General features: G+C 32.2%; 2 protein-coding genes across 2 annotated transcripts; one reads left to right on the top strand and one right to left on the bottom strand.

Moving 5' to 3' along the window:
- Positions 1-473: 473 nt before the first annotated feature.
- LOC100810569 (40S ribosomal protein S9-2) lies at positions 474-2,612 on the bottom strand. The gene is made up of 3 exons (XM_003522982.4): positions 2,376-2,612; positions 1,874-2,255; positions 474-842 (listed from the first exon to the last, which is right to left on the bottom strand). Exons 1-3 carry the CDS (start codon positions 2,401-2,403, stop codon positions 659-661), a joined length of 594 nt encoding a protein of 197 aa, XP_003523030.1. The 5' UTR covers positions 2,404-2,612; the 3' UTR covers positions 474-658.
- Positions 2,613-15,281: 12,669 nt separating this feature from the next.
- Positions 15,282-20,848, top strand: LOC100809691 (microtubule-associated protein RP/EB family member 1B). The gene is made up of 8 exons (XM_006578516.4): positions 15,282-15,829; positions 16,835-16,903; positions 16,997-17,083; positions 17,663-17,769; positions 18,839-18,960; positions 19,109-19,185; positions 19,483-19,596; positions 20,483-20,848. The coding sequence occupies exons 1-8, from the start codon at positions 15,722-15,724 to the stop codon at positions 20,630-20,632; spliced, it is 834 nt and encodes a 277-aa protein (XP_006578579.1). The 5' UTR covers positions 15,282-15,721; the 3' UTR covers positions 20,633-20,848.
- The last annotated feature ends 1,397 nt before the right edge of the window (positions 20,849-22,245 follow it).

The raw sequence follows: 22,245 nt of genomic DNA, 5'->3' as shown, positions 1-22,245 counted from the left end.
AGTCATTCGAATTACGTAATCCATAAAAGTAAAAAATACTCAAGGACATTTTTGAAATTTTGTTTTAATGTTGGTTGCCCAAGTAATATGTCCGATGCACCTAACAAAGCCCAATGATCATGCGCTGCAAATGAATCAAAGAAGCATTTCATGGAAGATATGCAGGCCATGCTGAGCTTTTGATAATGGAATATTTTAGCATTTGATTTGACAATTATATATCCCATCATGCATAGTAATTATTCAAATTGACAGCTCTATAACACAAATTGACAACTTTTAACGGACTAGAAACTTCAAGTTTAGCCACACCAACCTTTCTTATTCCTATCACTAAATATTTCACTATAGAAATTGATTCGTTCATACTTCAACATCATCTTTTATAAACCAGGTGGCAATGATGCTCAGAAACTACCAAGTCCGTTAAAAGTTTATGACAGAGGAAACCAATCAATGATCATCAAAAATTATTTAATGGAAAATCTTGATACTTTAAAATATCCAAATTCACAAAAACATAATATGTCACCACTTAATATTTTCTCAAACAAGGGAACCAAAGGATGAAAATGTATAACAACCAAAATCGATTAGGTAGGCAAAGTAAAAGGTGGCATAAGATCTAATAGCACTAGAGAAAGACATAATGAACAGTCTAATCCTCGTCTTCCTCGTCTCCGTCTCCACCTGCGGCCTTCTTAGCAGCAGCCCTTTGGTTTCTTCTCTTCACTCTTCCAGGGCGTCCGCCACCAAGGGGACTTGTAAGTGAGAAGTCAATGTGCTTCTGTGAGTCAACCCTCACCAAGAAAGATGGGATGTTCACCACTTGCCTCCCAACCCTGCCAATCACAAATCACAAATCAAAAAGGTCATTCTCCAAAAAGTAGCTGTCATCACACACATGGAACTTCATCTTGAAGTGAATAGAATTTAAATTTCAAAAAAGAAGGCTGATAAATCCTCATTCGGTCCTTGCAAAACACAGGATGTATTAGCCCTACAAAATTGAAATTTTCCTTATTTGCTTATTTGCTTGATCTTATTCTGGTTAATCTTATGACATAAAAGACTTGTTTAGTAAGTGTTTCAGGGAGCTTATGAAAACAGCTTATGATATATTAATAAGTAGATTTCAGCTTATTTCAATAAACCCTTTTATGAGAAGATCTTACAACTTAATTATGAAAACAACCTAGGCCCTGTTTGCATAAATTTCTTCATAGATAACTCAAAAAAAATACGGTACAGCAAACTATACACTTCTCCTGTAAGTCAAAAAAGCATGCATTGCAAAAATTATAAAATTTCTGTCATCCAACTTTCCCAAAAGCTGAGGTACATAATGCTGATTTTAATCTTTGAAAGGTCAATTCATTTTGTTTTTTCTTCCCTTGTTCTACAATTACTAGTGAAGAAATTTATCCAAAAACAAAACCTTATTCACAAATGCTTACATAATAGACACTTATTCAATAAGCCACTTAATTACGCTGCTTACACAAACAGACAGTACCCTAATCACTCAAATGGGACTTCATCACAAAGAAGAGCATCCGATTCAAAAAAAGCAAGAATAAAAAGAAAACCCTCAATCCAATTCTTAAGTACAGCAGCCTCATATTATCCCTGAAAATATCAAATTTCACTAAACAGTAACACTTTCCAATTAGTCCCCAACACAATCAACTCAAACAAACATAACTAACAATGAGATACACAGTTCATACGATTGCAATACAAACATAACGTGAAACTTCAATAAACATTTTATGATAATTAGTCCACAATACAATTAACTCACAAATTCCTATAACCGACAATGACATGCACAATTCACATGAAGACAAGAGGGCATTTTTTTTTAACGAACCTGATATGTCTCTGCTTGATGAGAACCCTGGCGTGGTGAATGGACTTGGCCATCCCGGATTTGAAGACGAGCGTCTGAAGGCGGCGCTCGAGGAAATTCTCGACGGTGAGGGCGAGGACGTAATCGAGCTTGTTCTGAGTCTCGTCGAGGAGTCCGTAGCGGAACATTCTGCGGAGAAGAGCCTCGCCCTCGAAGATCCGGCGCGGGTTCTTCTCGTCGAGGGTAAGGAGATTCCGCGCGTTGTTGCGGATGCGGCTGAGCGCGTACTGCACCCTCCACAGCTCCCTCTTGCACCGCAGCCCGTACTCCCCCACCAGCTTCAGCTCCGCGTCTAGACGCTCCTTCTCGTACGGACGGCGGGGCTTCTTAAACGTCTTACCATCTGAGAAAATCAGAAAACAAAGCAAAGCATAGACAGAAAAATTGCCGTGTTAGGGTAAGGGTTTTTAAAAAGGCGATGCAAGGGTTAGGGTTTTTAAAACGGCGTCGTAAGAAAACGTACAGTTCCTGTAAAAGGAGACGTGCACCATGGTCGGTTTTCCTTCTACGGCTGCAGTGCCGTTTTCTCTCTTCTCTGCTGCTCTACTCTGCGCCTCCGACAACTGGATCTTTTTTGCATCCTTTTGTTTTGCCCTTTTTAAATGAAAACCCTAGTTCTTAGTGTCTGCCATGTGTGTGTAGTTGAGCTTCAGGGACGGGTCCGGGCCCAACCCCGAGCTCCTCATCCACCACAAAAACTGAAAGGGAGTTGCTATTAGCACTTCCACTTTTGTTATTGGCACAACTCACGTGGGTGTCTCTTAATAGTATCTCCAAAATGTCATTTTGATTGAAATACAACAAAATCATGATTTCATTACTTATATGAGAGTGAAAAAAATAAAGCAAAATAAAAATATGATTTTGTTGTATAAATATACAATAAAATTGCATTTTTATTGTGTAATTTTTTTCACCTCCAAAAACTGCAATCGAATCATGATTCTAGTATGTAATTTTTTTCACAATTTTTTTCACCCCATGACTCCATTGTGTTATTTGGAATCATATTTTCGTTGCGTATTTTGTCAATGAAATAATATTTCCATTGTTAAATTAATACTTAATTTTAGAAAAACATAAAAATCTCTTTTTATCTCTCCACTTTATAGCAATTTTTGTTGGGTGATGATAATGTGTTGTTACATGTAAAGCATAAATGTAGAATGAGAAAAAAAATGATAATCACGTTAAATTTAATTTTTCCTTAAAAAAATAGATTAATTTAAAATTGAAAAGAAAATGTGTAACAAAAGTGTTAGTGGACCAATTTGTTTAAACTTAAAAAAATAATTTAAAATAAGAATTTTTTATAAGTGCTTTTTTATGAAATAAATAAAATTTACTTATTAAAAAATTAAAATAAATTGTTTATTGCAAGTAAAAGTAGTATAGACAAACATATCAGAAAATCATAAAATTATTTATTTGATTTAAAAAAATATTTTAAAAAATAAACTTAAACAAAGTAGTACATTATCAACGTATATTTAGATATTATAATGACAAAAAAATACTTAAATTTATAGACTTGTCTTATAATCCAATGTATTATATAAATTTTAGGTTAAATTACTCATTTGGTTCCTATAGTTTCACGATAATTATCTTTCTAGTTCTTATAGTTTGAAAGTAATTTTTTTAGTTCCTATAGTTTACATTTTAATTCTCTTTTAGTCCCTATAGTTTAAAATGTTCTTTTTAGTCCTTATAGTTTGTATTTTAATTTTTTTTTAGTCCATATAGTTTGAAAGTGATCTTTTTAATCCTTATAATTTATATTTTAATTACCTTTTAGTCCTTATTACACAAAAAATATAAAAATAATTAGTTACAAATTAATTATAAATTATTAACTATTTTTTTATTACAAATTATCTTGTGATAAATTAGTTACGAATTATTTGCGATAATATTACTCATATTTTGATGGTAAGGACTAAAAGGGAATTAAAATAAAGTATAGAAACTAAAAAGATCGCTTTCAAAATTACTTTCAAACTATAGGAACTAAAAAGGTAAAAATCGTAAAAATATAAGGATCAAATGAATAATTTAACTTAAATTTTAGTAGTTTGAAAGACTAATAATGTGTAGGTGGCTACCTTGTAGGAACTAATAGAGAAAGTTTTCCTTTACTATTTTTTTCCATGATAAAGTTTAAATGATTTGGGTTTTAATGACTTAACACTTAACCAGGCAAGGTAACTAGTAATGTTAAAAAAATATTTGATTTCTAAAAGATGAAAAATTTAAATTTAATTTTTGAATTTGCAAAAAGTGACAAATTAGTATGGTAAACAATTTAATGATAAATTGATTCTTAAACTTTACAACATAATATTAAATTGATCATAAAAAATATAACTTATTATCACATTGATCCTTGAACATTACGATTTAATGATAAAATTATCTCACAAATTTAACCGCTTCACTAATTTGTTGCACTATTTACTCATTTGAACATTAAATTTGTATTTTTCATCTTTCAAGGATCAATTTATCTCACTTTTAGAAACGAATTTAACTATTTAACCCTAAAAATATTTATGAGACACTTAAATATTATTTACAACAAAAATCCTTATTATCTCGTCGGATATTATTCATTTCTTAAACTGTATTACACCTATAGAATATATCAAACAATAAAATCAATAATAATTTCTAAATTAAAAAATAAAATCAATACTTTTTTTTATATATTTACTCATATCAATTACTAGAACCTACACTTCACATCTATAAAATATAATATATTTTATAATATTTCCCACCTTTTCAATAAAACTCATGGTCACTTAATTATCTCTTTTTACCATGAATCTTTTTTTTAAAAAAAAAAAAAAACAAGTTGATCACGTTGCGTCATGAAAATGTAAACTCTAGAGCTACACACGCATATCTTGGCTAAAAAATTTTAATTAGTTTTTAATTTTATTTATTAATTGAAAAGTTTATTTAACTCTTTGATAAATAAATTATTTATTAATTTGTAGTATTTTTTAAAACATTAGGTTCTAACTTCTAACTTTTTATATTTTTCATTTTTTATTCTTATATATTTATCAAATTTTATAATTACCTTTTTTTAATAAATAATGATTTTATTATTTTTTATTATTTTATACTTTTTAATTACTTAAAAAACTAATTTTATTAAATATTTATAATTTAATAAATTAATTTTTAAACTTTCAGTTATTTTTACTACACATAACCTAACTAAACGGATACAAAATATCAAAAGTAAATAGTGTATCTAGCAAAGTAAATTATAAATATTTTCTATGGCCTCTTGCTCATGTTTCTCTGGACTTTTAACAGAATATCAACATCATATGACATAATCAAATAAACCTCCGTGGTCATAGCATAAAAAGTAAATAGTGTATTCCTTGGTTTATAATTATAAGATTTTTTTCAAAAAAATATTTATATCTAATGGTATAAATAATTGGTAGATTTAACATAATTAAATTAATTAATTATTTTTTTAAAGAACATAAATTAATTAAAAGAATCTTACAATTAGTAATAAAAGAAATATGTAGCAAAGTAAAATTATATTTATTTATTATAAATTATAAATTTTAATTAAATAAAATAAACATTTATTCTTAGTGTAGAAACTAAAATACTAATGATGAAATTATTTTTCTTAACAAATGGTTGTCTCACGACAAAAAATGTAGTACAAGATAATCAGGGGTGGTTTCATGCAAAACCTTGGCGTCTTCGATCTACTTTTACAAGTTCCTTGTAATCCACTAATCTGTGATTATTTTTCCTTCAATTCACAAATACGTATTAAATCAGAAAAGAATAGATATTTTCTATTTTACTTCAACATTTCACTTTGCGTGTCACTTCTAGGGATGAAAATGAGTCAAATCAAACCAAGCTTTACTAGACTTGAGCTCGGCTTGAGTTAAATAGGCAAGGCTTGAGTTTGACTTATTACTTGTCATAGACTTTTTTTTTTTTAAGATTCGATTTGACTTACATAAAAGTCTGACTTGGCCTACGAGCCTATTTAAAAGTCTACTTAAAGACATCTTTAACCAATTAATTATTTTAAAACCTAGTGAAATACTAACCAAAAAAGGAAACTTATAAAATTTTGTATAAGTAATGTATAAATCCAAAAATAATTGATAAACAAAATCATATTGAATTCAAGTTATTAAAACCCAAAGTATATCAAAAGAAAATGAAAAAAAAAAGAACATGATATTAAAAAATATATGGATTAGAGATGATTTATACTAATATAGCCAAATAAAAATATTTAAATTGTCTGAAAATGTCTTTACAAAACATTTTTTTCTTTGAAAGTATTAATCTGGTTACATTATCCTTCTAACTTAAGTTTTTTTTTTAAAAAAAATTTTCACATGCAAGTGAACTTTCTAAGCACTTTATGTCATTTCATCCTGTCATTCATAATGCCATAAAAATGATATAGATAATAGTTATATTATTATTATTATTATTATTATTATTATTATTATTATTATTATTACTACTACTACTACTTAAACAAGCCGACTTGTCAAGCTTAACAAGTCTTTTTTATAATTTGACTTTGACCTTTTTATCTAAAAAAGTTTTTTAAAAAGCTTGAGTTAGACCTTTATAGTAAACAAGCCAAGTTGAGTCGAGCCTTAGATAGGCCGAGCCATAGGCCCTAGACAAGCGGCTCAGCTCATTTCCATCCCTAGTTACTTCACCTGTATAAAGTTTAATTGTGATTTTATAAAGATATTACAATAACGTAATTATTGTTTACACTTTACATGTATTTATATTTATTTTACATTTGTTTTTGTGGTTTTGATAAACTAGAATTGACGTTTGTTTAAAAACTAAATTAATTTAGAATTTTATCCCAACTTTTTAATTTGATACATTTTATCCTAAATTTTTTAAAAACTTACGAATTTTATCCCAATCATTTATCAATTAACAAGCACAAAATTTTGGGATAAAATTTACCAAAAAAATAAAAAACTTAGGATAAAAAAATGTGATTATGTTAACAATAAAATGATAGAGGATAAAATTCATAAATTTTTTAAAAATTGGAAGTAAAATACGTTAAATTAATTTATTAGTGGTAAAGTTTATCGAAAGTAAAAAAGTTGGAGATAAAAAATATAATTAAGTCATGAATTTAATAAGAACTCAATTGGGGGCAATCTAAGAGCAGCTCAATGCTAAATTTCTCTTGTAACGTGGAGCTTAAACGTCCGCAAGAGTGTAGTTGGAGTCGTTGGAGAGAAACCATTATGGGACCCATTTTGACTTTGAGTTGTTAAGTAGTGAATATGTCCTCTTCTGATTTTGTGGGGCTCATGCTATAAAAGTTAATATTATAATATTTATTTGAGCAAATTACATTGGTCCCCTATGTTTAGGACTTATTATACTCGCATCCCTCGTTATTGAACCCCTACACAAACCTCCCTTAATTTATGTGTTTCCATTACAGATGCACCCCTTACACCATAACGATGTTGCTTCTGTTAATTGAAATCCATGACATGTTATGCACATGCTTATTTAATGAATTTTTAGAACAAAAATACCCTTGTCTTCCTCATTGCACATTGTCTCCATCATCAACAACATAACACTTTTTCAATGACGACTCCATGAACAATGGCATCATCAGCAAAAACAAAAAACAATATTACTCATTAGATTCATACCATGATTGCACAAACAGAAGTTCTCATATTCAACCTTTTTATAAACCCATTTTTAAATTTTACTCATCATATTCATACCAATATTACACATCAGATTCATACCAACAACAACAACAACATATTGCTCATCAAATTCATACCAGTATTACTCTTCATGTTCATACAAAGAGTGCACAAAGGAAGAAAAAAATCAAATCTTTTGAACAATAATACCTTAAAAAATATTAAAACTTTCTCTTTGGGCCACTACAGCAAAGTCAAGCATATGGTGTTATTTGAGGGCCTTCGGTAACGTTTCATTTGGATCTAGCACATCTCTCCCATCGTCGGCTACTTCCTTTAGCACAATTTGGTGTAGGATTTGAAAATGACGAAGAAGAGGATGTTGTAGTAGGGGGGTCATGGATGAGGAAGGAGGTGTAGAGTGCTTTTAGGGAGTTAATGTTTGTACAAAGGCATGAGGTCCAATGTGGCATGGAGTGATGACGACAATGGTTGTTGCCCATGATGGTGTTAGTTGAAGGAGTCCCTAGGAGGTCAAATATGGAGGTGGTTGATGGATGCGGAACATAATCATCGAGTTCTCGACGCAGATCCAGAAGGGCCTTATGTCTCCCACAAGCTTTAGGAGGAGGAGCGCAAGCGCTGCATGGACTTTGTCCCTGATGTCTCTACCATCAACACCGACCACATCAAGGTTGACAAAGAGATGCCGACGTCAACGGATTTTCTAGTTGCTACTGGATTTTCTTAACTTTTCTTGTCGTTATTGGATTTTCCAAAAGTGAGCCTTTTTCCAAGAAGTAAATCTAAATCATTCATTCTTGGTCAACGGGAATTACACTCATTATTGCCTTGTCCAGGCTTGGTTCCACGATTGTTTCCTGAATAATTATTCTATATTGACATTTCTTCTTTGTACTGGCGAGTTTCGATAGTAAGTTGACTCTCTCATTATTTTCTCTTACAATGTGTCGAAGCTCAAACTTGGTGAAGGCCTCTTTAAACCAGATAGCCATTTGGTACTATCTTTTCATCTAAGGATCCTTAGTTTGATAGCCTCCATTTAGCTGACCAATGACAAGTTTGGAGTCACTCCAACACTTCAAATGCTTAGCTCCTACTTCTCTTGCTAATCTCAGGCCGACTAGGAGGGCTTCGTACTCAGCTTGATTGCTTGTTGTTTTGAACTCAAACAATAGGGATTCCTCAAGGATTACTTCATCTAGGCTTTCTAAAATGACTCTACCCCCCACTACCATTTTCATTTGATGAATCGTCTACATATAGCTTCCACCATAACAATTATGTTTTTGTAGTGGTTGCCAATTCGACAACGAAGTCCGCTAGGCATTGAGCTCTCATTGGCCACATTGGCTTATACTTGATCCTAAATTCTAATAGCTCAATAAACCAAGCTATCATTCAACCTGTGAGTTCTGGTTTCTTCAGGATTGTTCGGACATGGTGATCAGTTCAAACCATTATCAGATGACTTTGAAAGTATGGTCTTAGTCTTCTAGTAGCAATGACTCGAGCTAAGGCTAACTTCTCAATCATTTGATACCAATTCTTTGCTTCTTTGAGGACTCGGATGACATAGTAAACATGGTTTTGACTTTTTTTCTTCCTCTACTACGACTATAGAACTTATAGCATGTTTTGATACTGCTAAGTATAGGATTAGATCCTTACCCAGTCAAGGCTTGGAGAGGATGGGTGGTGAACTGAGGAACTCTTTGAGTTTTTGAAAATGGGCTTCACATTCCTCATTCCACTTTGTTCCCTCTTTCTTTTTTAGTAGTTTGAAGAAAGGTTTGGTTGTGTCAGTTGCTCCCGACAAAAATCTGGAAAATGCTTCTAATCATTCAATGAGTATTTGGATTTCTTTCAGTGTTCGAACTTCTTATTTCAATAATGGTCACACAATTCTCCAGGTTGTCCTTAATCCCTTTGTGGGTAAGCATGAAGCCAAGGAATTTCCCCCTTGTACCCTAAATATGCATTTTTTTGGGTTTAGCTTCATGTTGTACTTTCTTATTTATGCCAAGTCTTTTGCATGAGAGGTGATGTTTGTGCTTTTGACCACCATGTCATCTACAAAGACTTCTAAATTCTTTTCGAGCTGGTTCACGAATATCTTGTTCATTAGCCTCTAGTAAGTTGCTCTATCATTCTTAAAACTTAATGGCATCATCAAATAACAATAATTAGTCGTATCAGTCATGAACCCAATTTTCTCCCTATTCTGCTTAAACATTAGGATTTGATTATACTCAAAATATGCATCTAAGAAACTGAGGATGAGGAATCTGGATGCTCTATCAACTAGGCAATCTATACTCAGAAGGATATACGAGTCTTTAGGGTAGGCTTTGCTTAGGTTTGTGTAGTCGGTTCATATCCTCTTCTTCCCATTATACTTTTTTACCATTACCACGTTAGCTAACGATGTGGTGTATTATACTTCTCTGATGAATAACGCACTTAGGAGTTTCTTTGCTTCTCTATCCACAACATTTCCCCTTTCAAGCTCGAGCTTCCTCTTTCTTTGTGTGATGGTCTAGCCTCTTGACAAATTGCTAGTTTGTGACAGTGAAACTCGGGGTCGATTTCGGGCATGTCTGATGCTGATCATGCAAAGAGATTGACATTCTTTGTCTGTACTTAGGTTATGAATTTTTTTTTATTTCGCTACTCATTTGGAATTTGAGTTTAGTGCATTAAGACGACTTTTTGTCAAGTTGGAAGGACTTCACTTCTTCACTGAGATCCATTCTTAGCTATGCTTTTCTTGGATCGAGTTCAACTTCTCCCAAGTTGCTGTTGAGAAAGGTGCATGCTACCAGTTGTACTTTGGGTTATGCCATTTTCTTCCCTTTAGCAATCATGAGGCTTGCAACATAACATTCCCTTGCGATCATCTGATCAGCTCTGTCAGTGATAATTTTTCCATCCTCACTTGGGAACTTCGTCGCTAGATAGGGAGTCAAAATAATGACCCCTAACTCATTTAGTTAAGGATCTCATATCAATATATTATAAAAAGTCAAGGTGTCGACTAAGAGGTACTTGATCATGATGGACTTTGACCCCTCTTCATCTTCAAAAGTAGTTAGCAAGTGCATATATCGTATTGTATCCATTGTCTCTCCTGCGAAACCTATGAATTTCTTCGAGAATGGCTCAATTTGGCTTTTTGGTAAGCCTAGTTGTTTAAAGGCCAACCAATATAGGACATCGATCGAGCTCCTATTATCAAGTAGAACTTTGCATACTAAGAAGTTAGCGACCTCTATCTTGACCACCATGGGATCATTGTGACTTCTGTTGATCCCCTCGAAATCCTCATCCATGAAAGTGATGGGGGGTAGTATCCTTATGGGCCTCTTTTCGACTAGGACCAAGTTAACAGACTTAAGGTTGCGAACATAGCACTTGCGTGCTAAGTTTGAACTTCCTCTCCCTGCGAATCCTCCAACTATTGGGTTGATTACACCTAAAAGCTGAGTTTTCAGGTGGGGGATTCTCGCCCTGACGCTATGTTTTCGTTGCCTCACAAGACCTATTGTGTTCTCAGATTCTATCTCACACCTTTTCACGTGATGGGTCTTTGACAAACTTCTACATATGCTTTTTTATGTTAATTTTTCTATTTTATCCTTTAAGGTAGTGCAATCTTTAGTGTTATGACTAGCTACTCGATAATATTGACAGCACTTGGACTTGTTAGCTCTTGGTGGAAGCCGACAATTGGATTAACTTGGTACTACAAGCTCCCTTTAGTACTTGGCCTCGACTCTCCGTTAGTAGAGTGTAGTGGCTAAATTTGGACTAGGACAGTTTGTCAGTTTTGGATTTTCCTTAACTACAATTGCTTTTGATCTTCACCTCCTAGTCTAATGGCTTCATTGAGGATTCTCTACGCACTTTCTCTTTGAACCTAGTCATTTCTTCCATTTGAATGAATTTGGCAACCCTTACTCTCAACTCGTGTAATGTTGCAGGTAGGGTGTCCGAGAATGGACCCAATTTCAATGCCATAATCATTGAAGTGAGCACAACTTCAAGGCTCAAGTTCTAAATTTGAACTAAGACTGATGGGAACTTCTCCATGTTTTCGTGAAGCGGTTCATCTTCTTCTTGCCTAATGTTGGCAAGTGCGACAACCGTCCGGTGATTGGTCCGCTTGTCGCGTATTAAGCTCCAAAACACACAATAAGCGTCGCGTCAACAAAGTTTTCAGCAATCGAGTATACCAATGGAGTGTTGCACCCTTCAACGTGGTTGAAACACTTGACACATGATTGGTCATCATTCATAAACAGATTCGTCTGTGTGACAAATGTGTCCACGTGTTCGTCTGGGTTCGAGAGCCCATTGTAACGATCGATGTTCAACGACTTCCATCTAGGGAAGAGTTGTGCCTTCATAATCCCATCGATGAAAGGATGTAGTTGAGTGCCAATGTTTGCTACTCTCTAGACTGGTTGCGTGATGGAGGAGGTTCCTTCTCACCATGTTGTATCAACCGCATCTGTCCTAGTTGGATGAGTCTGATGAGTTGTCGTTGTCACAACCGAGTTTGCGTCTTGGCCCTCTTGAATTTTCATATATTGTTCTCTAAGAGTGACGTTCTCCTTTCGAAGATCTTCCATCTCTTGGGCATTTCTTTGCTTCAAGGAGTGCATCTCTCTTTGTAGGGAGATGATCAACGAGTGATCATCAAGCTCTTGACAGAAGGGAATTACCATGTTTGTTGGGTTCCCCTTTTCAGAGACACCCACGACATGTATCCCCTTTATGGTGGATTCCTGCTCACGTGGTCGATTTCCTTGAAGGACGATTTAGTGTCATTGTCATTCTCAACCATTGATGATGTAGTGGTCGAAATAGAAGTTTTCCTCCGGCTCTAGGTGTATGCCAAATGTTCTTACTAAATTTGATAGAATCTTCTCATGACGACATTCCTCCGTAAGCTTCTCCCCAAGTAGTGGTGGGGTGTATCTACAAAGACACTCTCATGCTCAAATTAGAGGCATAAAAGTATAAGGTATTAGAATATAGGTTGGATTAAGAGTTGGTTTATCAAAATTTTGACGATTCTCTTTTATAGAGGTGAAGTTGGATAATAAGATCTCTATTTTCTTTCTAAGATAATGTAAAATATGGAAAATATGATTTTATCTTAACTTTCCTATAATAATAGATAATATTTGATTTTATGGGATATCTTTATCTTTCAGTAGAAGATAGAATTTTTTTCTTACCTCAATCAAATCCACTAGATTCTCTGAATTCGAGTTGTCTACTCGACTGACCGTCGAGTACGGAGGTTTAACAAATTCAAGTAGTATACTTATTATTATTATTATTTTATTTTTAATTTCTTTATGTATTTGGGAACTCTATTATTATTATTATTAATTTTAATTTGCATTATATTTTATGTATTTTAATTTTAAAATTTAAATTTTATTTAATTAAAATGTATTTATATATTTATTTATTATTTACCAATTGTCGTTTAAATATATTAACTTAACATTAACATGAGTACTAAAATATAAAAATTAGATATATTTTGGAGTCCATTTGAAAATTTAAGTAAATTATTTAGTTGGAGTAAAAATTTGATTGAGTTATTTAAAATAAAAAATGAGACATAATATTATAAAAAAATGTGAAATATTATTAAAAAATTAAAGTGAAACTTTGTGGATAACTTAGTCGGAGATGCTATAAGACACTGACCTGCTGCTCATGTTTTACTGGACTTTGTGAAAAAGGTTATGCTCTAGCTGGTCAAATAAGGGTATAGGGGACAAATTATATTCCTTCGAATCTGTCTTTCACCTCTAATGATAGTATTGGAATAACTGAATACATTTTTTGCTTGGACGTAATAAAAGTAGCCTTAGTTTTAGCTTCAAATCTGAAATTTAAACTCACTAAAGTACCAAGAGATTTGGCTTGTTGGTATAAGATTTTTTTTAACTATTTACTACTGTCATTATATATAAAAAATATGAAATTTGAAACTTATCTCTAAGATAGTACTTTAATTAACTAAATTGATTTTTTTTGGTAAGGTGACATAGTACATGTCTAGTTTAGCTTAAGAAATGTATATGCAATGAATAGAAATAACTAAAAAGTAAGTATTATATTTTTTTAACTAAGATATCTGTTGATAAAAAATTAAAAATTAATCCCTTAAGTTATTGAGATTTATATAAGAAATTGATTTCTTTTAATAAATATTTTTTTATATACATAAATTAGGATTACGAATCAAACCCATAATTATATATCTAAAAAATAATGTTATTTACCAACATATACGATGATAAAGCAAGTATTATATGTGCCTAGGTAATACACATCCACCTTTTTGAATGAGCAACTAAGCGCACTAATAAATATTTACACAAAAAATTATGGAATACAAATTGATTTTGGGCTCTAAGATTTCAATGAGTATCATGCAATTTTAAATTGAGCAGCCTAAGAATTTGTACTTCATAAAAATTGGAATGAGTTTGGCAATGTTTATAGGAGGTTGGTGTTTTGAATTATCAATCGGAAAGAAATGTATTAACAAATTTTGTTATTAACCATCATTGTAATACTATTCACTTTACTTAAGCTAAACAATAAACGAAGAAACAAGGAAATCACATTAGTTTATGTTTATATTTATATTATTAGAATACTTAAGATTTAGAGGGCTTCTTTCTGTGGTAGGTTACAAACGTTTAGAAAAGTCCGTTTACCTTATACGTACAAAGAATGCTTAGAATAGCACTTAAGTGCAACTAATCTTATACTACGTAATTAACAATTCTCACTGTCCTTTGGATTAAACATTTATCCAATTAAAGACTTTATCGGTGAGGGCCCGCAACTTCTTTATTACCCCATGCGGAATAAGACAACACATCCAAAGGACCCCACATCCTCAGCCCCTTTTCCTTAAAATAGCTTAATATATATTCTTCCACTAACGTATAAAAAGGTAAATTATTAATTTGACCCTTTTATTAATTTAATTTAGGTCTTTCTATAATTAAAAAATTCAATATAGTGACAACTCAAATTTAGTCAATTAAGAAATTAGTGTATAAATAAAAAAGCAATATTATGTGAAATTTAAAAAAACTAGTAAAAGTATGATTTGTTCAAAGTTTAATTTAGTAATCTGCCTTAATTGTTTGACTGCTACTGTATCTTTATTTTTTATTTTACACTAACCCCTTAATGTTTTAAAAAAATTACATTTGTACTAGTACTCTTATAATAAATATTGTTGTAAACTTTAAATAAGAAAAAATATTGTGAGTAATCTAAATTTTTTTTATTAGCATGAACTTTATCAAAAGTTAAACACATTTTTTTATTTACAAAACTTTTAATCAGAAAATTATTAAAAAAGATCAAGTTGAGTGTTACTTGAATTAATATATATTGGTAGAATATAAACTTTTTAATAATAGAAAAATAAATGTAAAACCAAATTAATAATTTAATATTTATAAAATGATTAGGAATGAATGACAGAACAGAACGTTATCATTATTATTCCATTTGGCAACAACAATTCGGAACGGCGTTATTAAATAACAGACCAATTAATTAAAACAATTCATCCGGAAATTAAATTAATATTTTAAGAAACGGGTTTTCCCACTCCCAGTGGCCAGAGCATTAGCATTTAGCAAACGTTATATGTGTCGGAAGGAAGAGAGTGTGTATGAGAAAGAACCTCTCTCTCTCATTTGGTACGGTTTGGTCGTGCCCATTGTCCTGTTTGTTTCGGTTTCTGTTTTGCTTTGAAAGCAGAAGAATCAAATCAAATCAATCCTTCACCGTTCGTTCGTTCATTAATTCATTCAATTCCCTTTCTTCGGTTTTTCTATTTTTTCCCTCAAAAAATAAAAATCGGAACTTTGCTTTAAACGTGGAACCCCACCCTGAGATTTCGCCCCCAGAATCTTGATCCCTTTATCCAGAAGGGTACTTATTGTTTTTTTTTTTTCCACTGGGATTGTTGTTGTTGTTGTTGTTGTGGTTCATTGTTTGTGGAAGAGAAATGGCGACGAGTATAGGGATTATGGATAGCGCTTACTTTGTCGGCAGAAACGAAATTCTCAGTTGGATCAACAATCGCCTTCAACTTAACCTCTCTCGCATTGAGGAGGTAACCCTTTTGGTTCTTTCCATCATTCAATGAAATAAAAAAAGAAGAAAACTTATCTTTTCTTTTCTGTTTTTTTTTTTGAGAAATGGGGTTTCTTTCTTCCTTCATTTTGTTTTTGTGTTTTTTATGTCATTATCTGAATGCCGGTTTTTTCTTTTTTGTAATCTTGTGGGTTTTTTTTATAATAACTTTTTTTTTTGGTTTTGTTCATACATAATGGCTTTTTAATTTCCAATCTTGGTTAGAGAGAATGTTATCTCTATGTGCGTTTTTGTTGATGTTTGGGTCCTTGAAGAATTAGAATCTGGTTTTGCTGTGAATTTTCTTTTGAAAAACTTGCTAGCAAGGCTTTTGCTGGAGTTTTCTTTGAAGGTTCTGCTGAATGTGGTTGAATAAATAAGCTTTTAAGGATTATGCCGGTATCGGGGAATGTTGATTGAATGTGAATCAGTTGATTTGTGCACCACTAGCTTTTGTTTGATCTGTTTCTTGGAGTTTTCGTGTTCACATTGTGGGTTTTGAGCGAAGTTATTCAATGATGATACTAATTTAGATGATTATTGCTTGATATGTTGGCCCTTTATCTTTTTTATTTTTATTTTTAAATTTAATCCTTTTTTTCCCTTAATTTACAACAAATTGTCTAAATCTGTACACTTCTTGTATATGCATGCACACTTGGTAGAAGTTTCAAGATGTTGATAATTATTTTTGCCAATGGCTAGTGTTAATGGTTTGTTCAATTTTGAACATCCCATGGAACTAACATTGTTTTTGCATCATGCTTGTCTGATTTATTTTCCTTTTTCATTCGATCACTCCCTCTTTTTTTTTGTTTTGTTAAGGAAAAAATTGGGGGGAAAATTTTTCTTTCATTACTAGATACAGGGCAAAATATTGACAGAAAAGATGATTAGCAAATGCTAAAGTTAATTGAGCCTATTATGTATGATGAAAATCTATGTTGATTGTCTTTTCCTTCTTATTCCTTATGCTCTTGGCCAGGCTGCATCTGGTGCTGTACAATGCCAGATGATGGACATGACATATCCAGGGGTTGTTCCAATGCACAAGGTGGCAAAATGACTTTGCTTTAACTTCTTTTATGTTTCTCTGATATTTTCTCTCTACGAAGAATAGTTTTTTAAACTTGGGAGTTTGTTCTAGGTGAATTTTGATGCAAAGACCGAGTATGATATGATCCAGAACTACAAAGTTCTACAGGATGTGTTCAACAAGCTGAAAATTGAAAAGGTATATGTTCTTCTCATCACAATGTTAAGCTGAAGACTTGGAAGAGAGTTTTGCTTTAGTAAATATGAAAGCAAGAAATAACAGTGGGATGACTTCTCATAAATTTTGTTGTTGTATCAAATCAACATATCTTTAAGATTTTAAACTTCAATGGAATGCTTACCACCAGTAAATTTTAGTGTATGGGTAAATAGTATGTTATCAAGGCCTAGAGGTTCTAATGAGTGGTAAATTTGATGGTTTGATTCCGATCCAATTCCACATTAGTTTACTTTTTTTTGCCCCTCTCCCCTTCCTCTGCCTCAATTTACACCCTTATGCTTGCATTGCTGGTGTACTGCAATTTTTGTGGTGTGCATTCTGAGTTTATTGCTCAATCCCAGCTTCCTCATTTTCTCAGGCTATGCAATCCCAGTTTCATTGGTTGCATAGGTTTTATGCCTGGTTGTGAATGTTCCTCTTGATTTAATAGTGAATATATTTCAGATTATAGCTTGAGATTGAAAACTCATATATACTTTGGCACAATCAATAGTTGATGTTTGCATTTATTGGGCTAACTTGACTTCCATGTGGCAGCATATCGAAGTTGGCAGGCTTGTTAAAGGCCGACCCTTGGACAACCTGGAGTTCCTACAATGGCTGAAACGCTACTGTGATTCTGTAAATGGTGGCATTATGAACGAGTATGCTTTCTGAGTTCCTTCCAATCTTTTAAACAGTTTTGATGATCTCTGTTTCTATATTAACTTGTAGAAATACATAATTCTATCATTTCTTGTGATGTTTCCAATGCATATGGAGTTTAAATACTATAGTGTCGACCTATTCTATGATATAATAAAATGCCATGTAATAAAAAAGTAAAAACCCTATTTTTGTTTTAGTTTCTCAAAAGAAAGCTGTTCCAGTTGACACAGTGACTACTCCTGAAGATTTATACACTCAGCGAGTTCATTTGGGAAAATCCAAATAGAATAAAAAAATTTAAAACATGAGAAAGTGATTCCAAAACATGTAAAAAGAGTTTGCAATCATGTTAAAGTTTTTTTTTTTTTTTTTTCGTGTGTGTGTGAATGTAGTTGCATTATAGAAGTTATTGGAAGGTGAAGCCATTTGCTGTTTAGGTGAGTATGGCTCATCTGTATGTCTAAGATAATACTACGGTAAACCTGATCTCATTTTACTAGATTCTAGATATGAAGTTTGGTCTACAATAAGCCACCTGCTTGTGTAAATGCATAACCACAATGTCCCAAATAGAATGAGATGTTCAGACTTTAGTATTAAAAAGAAGTTGAAAGTTTTGGGACTGGGCTTTTGACCATATACCTCTTTTATTTATAAGGATAGACATGGTAGTTGGTGTTCTTTAAATTCCAGAGGTGTACTTTTCAAAGGGGTTCATTCTGATCTATCATATGGAACTGACTTATTATACATTTCAAAATTAAAAGTTTGTGGGAGAGGAAAACCGAAAAAGGTTTGAAATGTGGTTTTGATTTTAGATTTTTAGTTTTACATTTAAACTTTTCAAGTTAGTATGTTTATTTTATAGTCCTTATATTATTAATAATTGTGTGGTATTTTGCCATTCACTGTTGGTCTTTTCTAGAATAGATCAACATTCAAATTTAATTAAACAAATGCATATTTTTACCAATACTTGGATATGCAATATTAAGCCATGCTGGCAATGCTTATAATGTTATTGTGAGTATATTTATCGAATCCTTTCCCCTTTTTTTTTTATAGGAACTACAATCCTGTGGAGCGTAGGGTTAAGGGTGGAAAGGACCGGAATGTTAAGGGTCTAAAGAGCTCAAAATCACTGCAAACAAATACTATGAATCATTCTGGTTCAGGCGACTCACTGAGTACGAATGAAACCTTTAGTTTGCTTATTGGTGTCTTTGATACTAAATTGTTTTGCATTTCTTTCATGATGGTTTTTCCATCATAATCTTTTCCCCCCTTCATCCTTTTCTGTTCTGTTTTCCTTTTTTGGTTTGACTTTGAGTGTAGGGTCCAAGCAATTGAGGTCAAGTGGAGGAGCTGACGGGGTTAATTCTTCAGCAGAGATACAAGCTTTGTCCAAGCAGGTATGGTTATGAAGATTAGGTTCACAGTGTTTGCTGTGCCTGCGATCTGCGGTGGCTATAGAAATGGCATACAAGATAAACCTATAAGCATTGAAGCATAACTTGATGCATATTAAATAGCCAAAGAAGCCTTTTAACTTATAATAGAATTCTATATCAAGGAAAATGCTACATGTATGTAGACATTGTTGATTTTCCCGATACTTGCACCTGATGGCATATAATATAGCCACGTATTAGTTATTTACCTTTAGTTTTTTCATTGTTTGCATACATTTTCTGTTTTCTGTTTCTCAGGTTTCTGATCTTAAACTCTCAGTGGATCACTTGGAAAAAGAAAGAGACTTTTACTTTGCAAAACTAAGGGATATAGAAATTCTCTGTCAGGCTTCAGAACTAGAGAACGATCCTGTAAGAATTCTAATGAAGGCTTGCATTGCACTTTAGTTATTTTTTTATTCACAATGGATTTGAGAGTTCTATTTCTTTTCAGTTTGCTTTTAATCATTTCTAACTATTATTGTGCTTTAGCATAAAATATCATATTCTATTGTCGTGATCTATTCAATGATTTTCTTTTATCTAAATTTCCTAATACCTTTTGACTGGAAATTGGGGAAAGAAGCAATGTGGAAGTGTTTACTTAAAATAAGTCTGGTTTTGGCATTGACAGGTATTTCTTTTGTGATAGTAGAACCCTAATTAAAAGGGTCGTTAGGAGGAGGGATGGGCGAGCTAATGATGAGGCCCAAATAATCAGAAGTGTTGATTAGTACGGTTAGAAGGTTGTTATCATTGGTGGGAATCTGTTATAGATTGTTAGGAAAGAGTTATGGTTGTATTAGACCTTGCTGGTAGAGAATTATATTTTTTAGTGTGTAGTCTGGATTGTTAGGAGGTATTGTCTCCTTTGTGTTTTAAATTTCTATATTTTAGTCAAATAAGAATGATTCTTTGTAGGGTTTGGAACTATAGTATTTTTTGCTTTCTACGTCTAACTTGACTTGCATTGTAATCCCTCTATACTCCACCTTTCCTAAGGTGTATATGTTTGTTTGATTTGGTATGATTCAGCTGGATGACAGTGTATGTATTGGTGTTGGAAACTGCTTACATTTCTTTTTATATTTACAAACAATCTATTCCTAAATCTAAGTTAGTAATCCAAAATAGATCAAGATTGTAGTTGATCACAAAGTATTTGAATATTCGGGAGTTTTAAAAAGAAAATTGAGCATTTATTTACGATGGAGTTAAAAAAAAATCAAATAATTTATTATGTTTTTTTTTAATGCAGATGTCTCTAGCAATTAAGAAGATTTTGTATGCTGCTGATGCAAAAGGATCAGCACTAGATGAAGCTCAGGAGTACCTTAATGAAGTCATCAATGGCAATGAAGATGAAGCTGAAGCTGAAGCAGAAGCTGAAGTAGAAACTGAAGCCTGATTAGTCTTACAAATAGATCCTGGCTGGTCCTTGTTAAACAAGCTTAGTTCCATCTGTGATGACTGAGACTGCTGGTAATCTGCCGTGGCCATGAATTACCATAATGACTTAGCTGTAGTTGTATGGATCTTTTGTTTTCTTCTTGTAAGCCTGGATCGATAATCAGATATTCTGGTTGATGTTTCCAATAAATAAAGTTCATCTCATTGTCCTTTATATCGATTCAAAAGAACTTTATAATGAACTTTGTTTTGAAATGGATGCGTTCTACTTCAACCAATGTTTTTCGTATATGTTGGATCCTCTCCGCTTATGAAATTAGCTGCCAAGCCTTGGGAATACTTATGTCTAAAATGTTTGATTCAAAATGACTCCATTGTTTTGCTTTGTCCAATTTTTGATTCACTTTTTTTTTTAAATTTGATGCATGAGTTGTTCGGTTTAGCTTTTGATTTAAGAGCTTTTCAAAAATGAGCGTTTTTTTTTCTTCTTTCTTTCAAATTTAACCGGAATCAAATATGCTATAGATTACCAGTCACAATGCAATTTATCGTACGTGTTTTGATGTATACTATCTATAATTTTGGATGAAATGGATTCACTTTACATTTAAAAGGAATAGCAAATGCAAGAGATTGGCAATTGCTGTGTGCCATTTAAGACGGTTAGGGTGATTGATTTTTTTTTTTTCTCAAAGAAATTGGTGAGGAGGATGTTACCTGATCAAGGTGTTTAGTTCAATTAGTTGATGTGTGAGTTGTTGTAAATCTCTTTGGATATGTGTTTGATTTGATTCTTACCAATTAAAAGAAAATAATTAAACTGAATTATTACAACTTATATTGTAATTGAGGATTCATGGGTGATTATAATTCTGTTCTTGATGTGCATCTCTTACAAAAGAGACAATCCGAAATTGTAAGTAATGTTTGTGCTCGTGACTTCTTAAGTTGTCTTCTATTTTTTCAAGAAAATATTCGATGCCACCATCCAATGTTACTAGAAAATTGATGCAAATATGAAAGACTGGGTAAACACTTCAAGGTGTTGAATAATATAAAGCGTTGGTTTACCATTTAATTGTATTAATATTAATTATTAATCATTATGCTATTTTTTCTATTATTTAGGATAAGAATTTTAAACTATTTTTTTTGATACAATTTACATTATTTTGTCAATAGAGATAAAAGAACAACAATACTAGCTCAAGATACAAAGCAACATTGAATAGAACTGCGACAAATAGGCCTATGCCAACCCAATCAAACAAACCAGCGTATGCTTGAAAGTTGGAAAGGAAATAAATAAAAAGGAAATGATGGGGGAGAAAAAGAAAAAAATTATTGTTATAGTGTTTAACATAATTTATTTTACCACACCAAAAAACTCAATTTATTTTGGATTTATCTTCTTTAAAAAATGATTCAAATAGAATTTTATGGAAATGAACTTTTAATAATTATGTTAAAAGTTATATCAACTTAATTTCTAATCGTCTCAAAGTGTAAACCTTTTACTGAGTGCATATCTATTAAATTTTTATGTTTTAATCATCTTCTTTGTTAACTATTGTATTAATTATGTACCTAATGTAAAAAAAAAACAGAATG

This window comes from Glycine max, chromosome 4 (assembly GCF_000004515.6).
Source record: "Glycine max cultivar Williams 82 chromosome 4, Glycine_max_v4.0, whole genome shotgun sequence".
Classification (NCBI taxonomy): Eukaryota; Viridiplantae; Streptophyta; class Magnoliopsida; order Fabales; family Fabaceae; genus Glycine; species Glycine max.
Note: the sequence above shows the minus strand (reverse complement) of the source record. Positions and strands in the feature narration are given on the sequence as shown.

Bases quoted from the DNA above. Each gene is read 5' to 3' on its own strand.
- LOC100809691 (XM_006578516.4), top strand. From the start codon at position 15,722: ATGGCGACGAGTATAGGGATTATGGATAGCGCTTACTTTGTCGGCAGA. The intron at 15,830-16,834 runs GTAACCCTTTTG...GCTCTTGGCCAG, and splicing joins ACCTCTCTCGCATTGAGGAG to GCTGCATCTGGTGCTGTACA. The intron at 18,961-19,108 runs GTACGAATGAAA...CTTTGAGTGTAG, and splicing joins TGGTTCAGGCGACTCACTGA to GGTCCAAGCAATTGAGGTCA.
- LOC100810569 (XM_003522982.4), bottom strand. From the start codon at position 2,403: ATGGTGCACGTCTCCTTTTACAGGAACT. The intron at 2,256-2,375 runs GTACGTTTTCTT...TGATTTTCTCAG, and splicing joins CGTCTCCTTTTACAGGAACT to ATGGTAAGACGTTTAAGAAG. The intron at 843-1,873 runs GTTCGTTAAAAA...TGTGATTGGCAG, and splicing joins ATCAAGCAGAGACATATCAG to GGTTGGGAGGCAAGTGGTGA.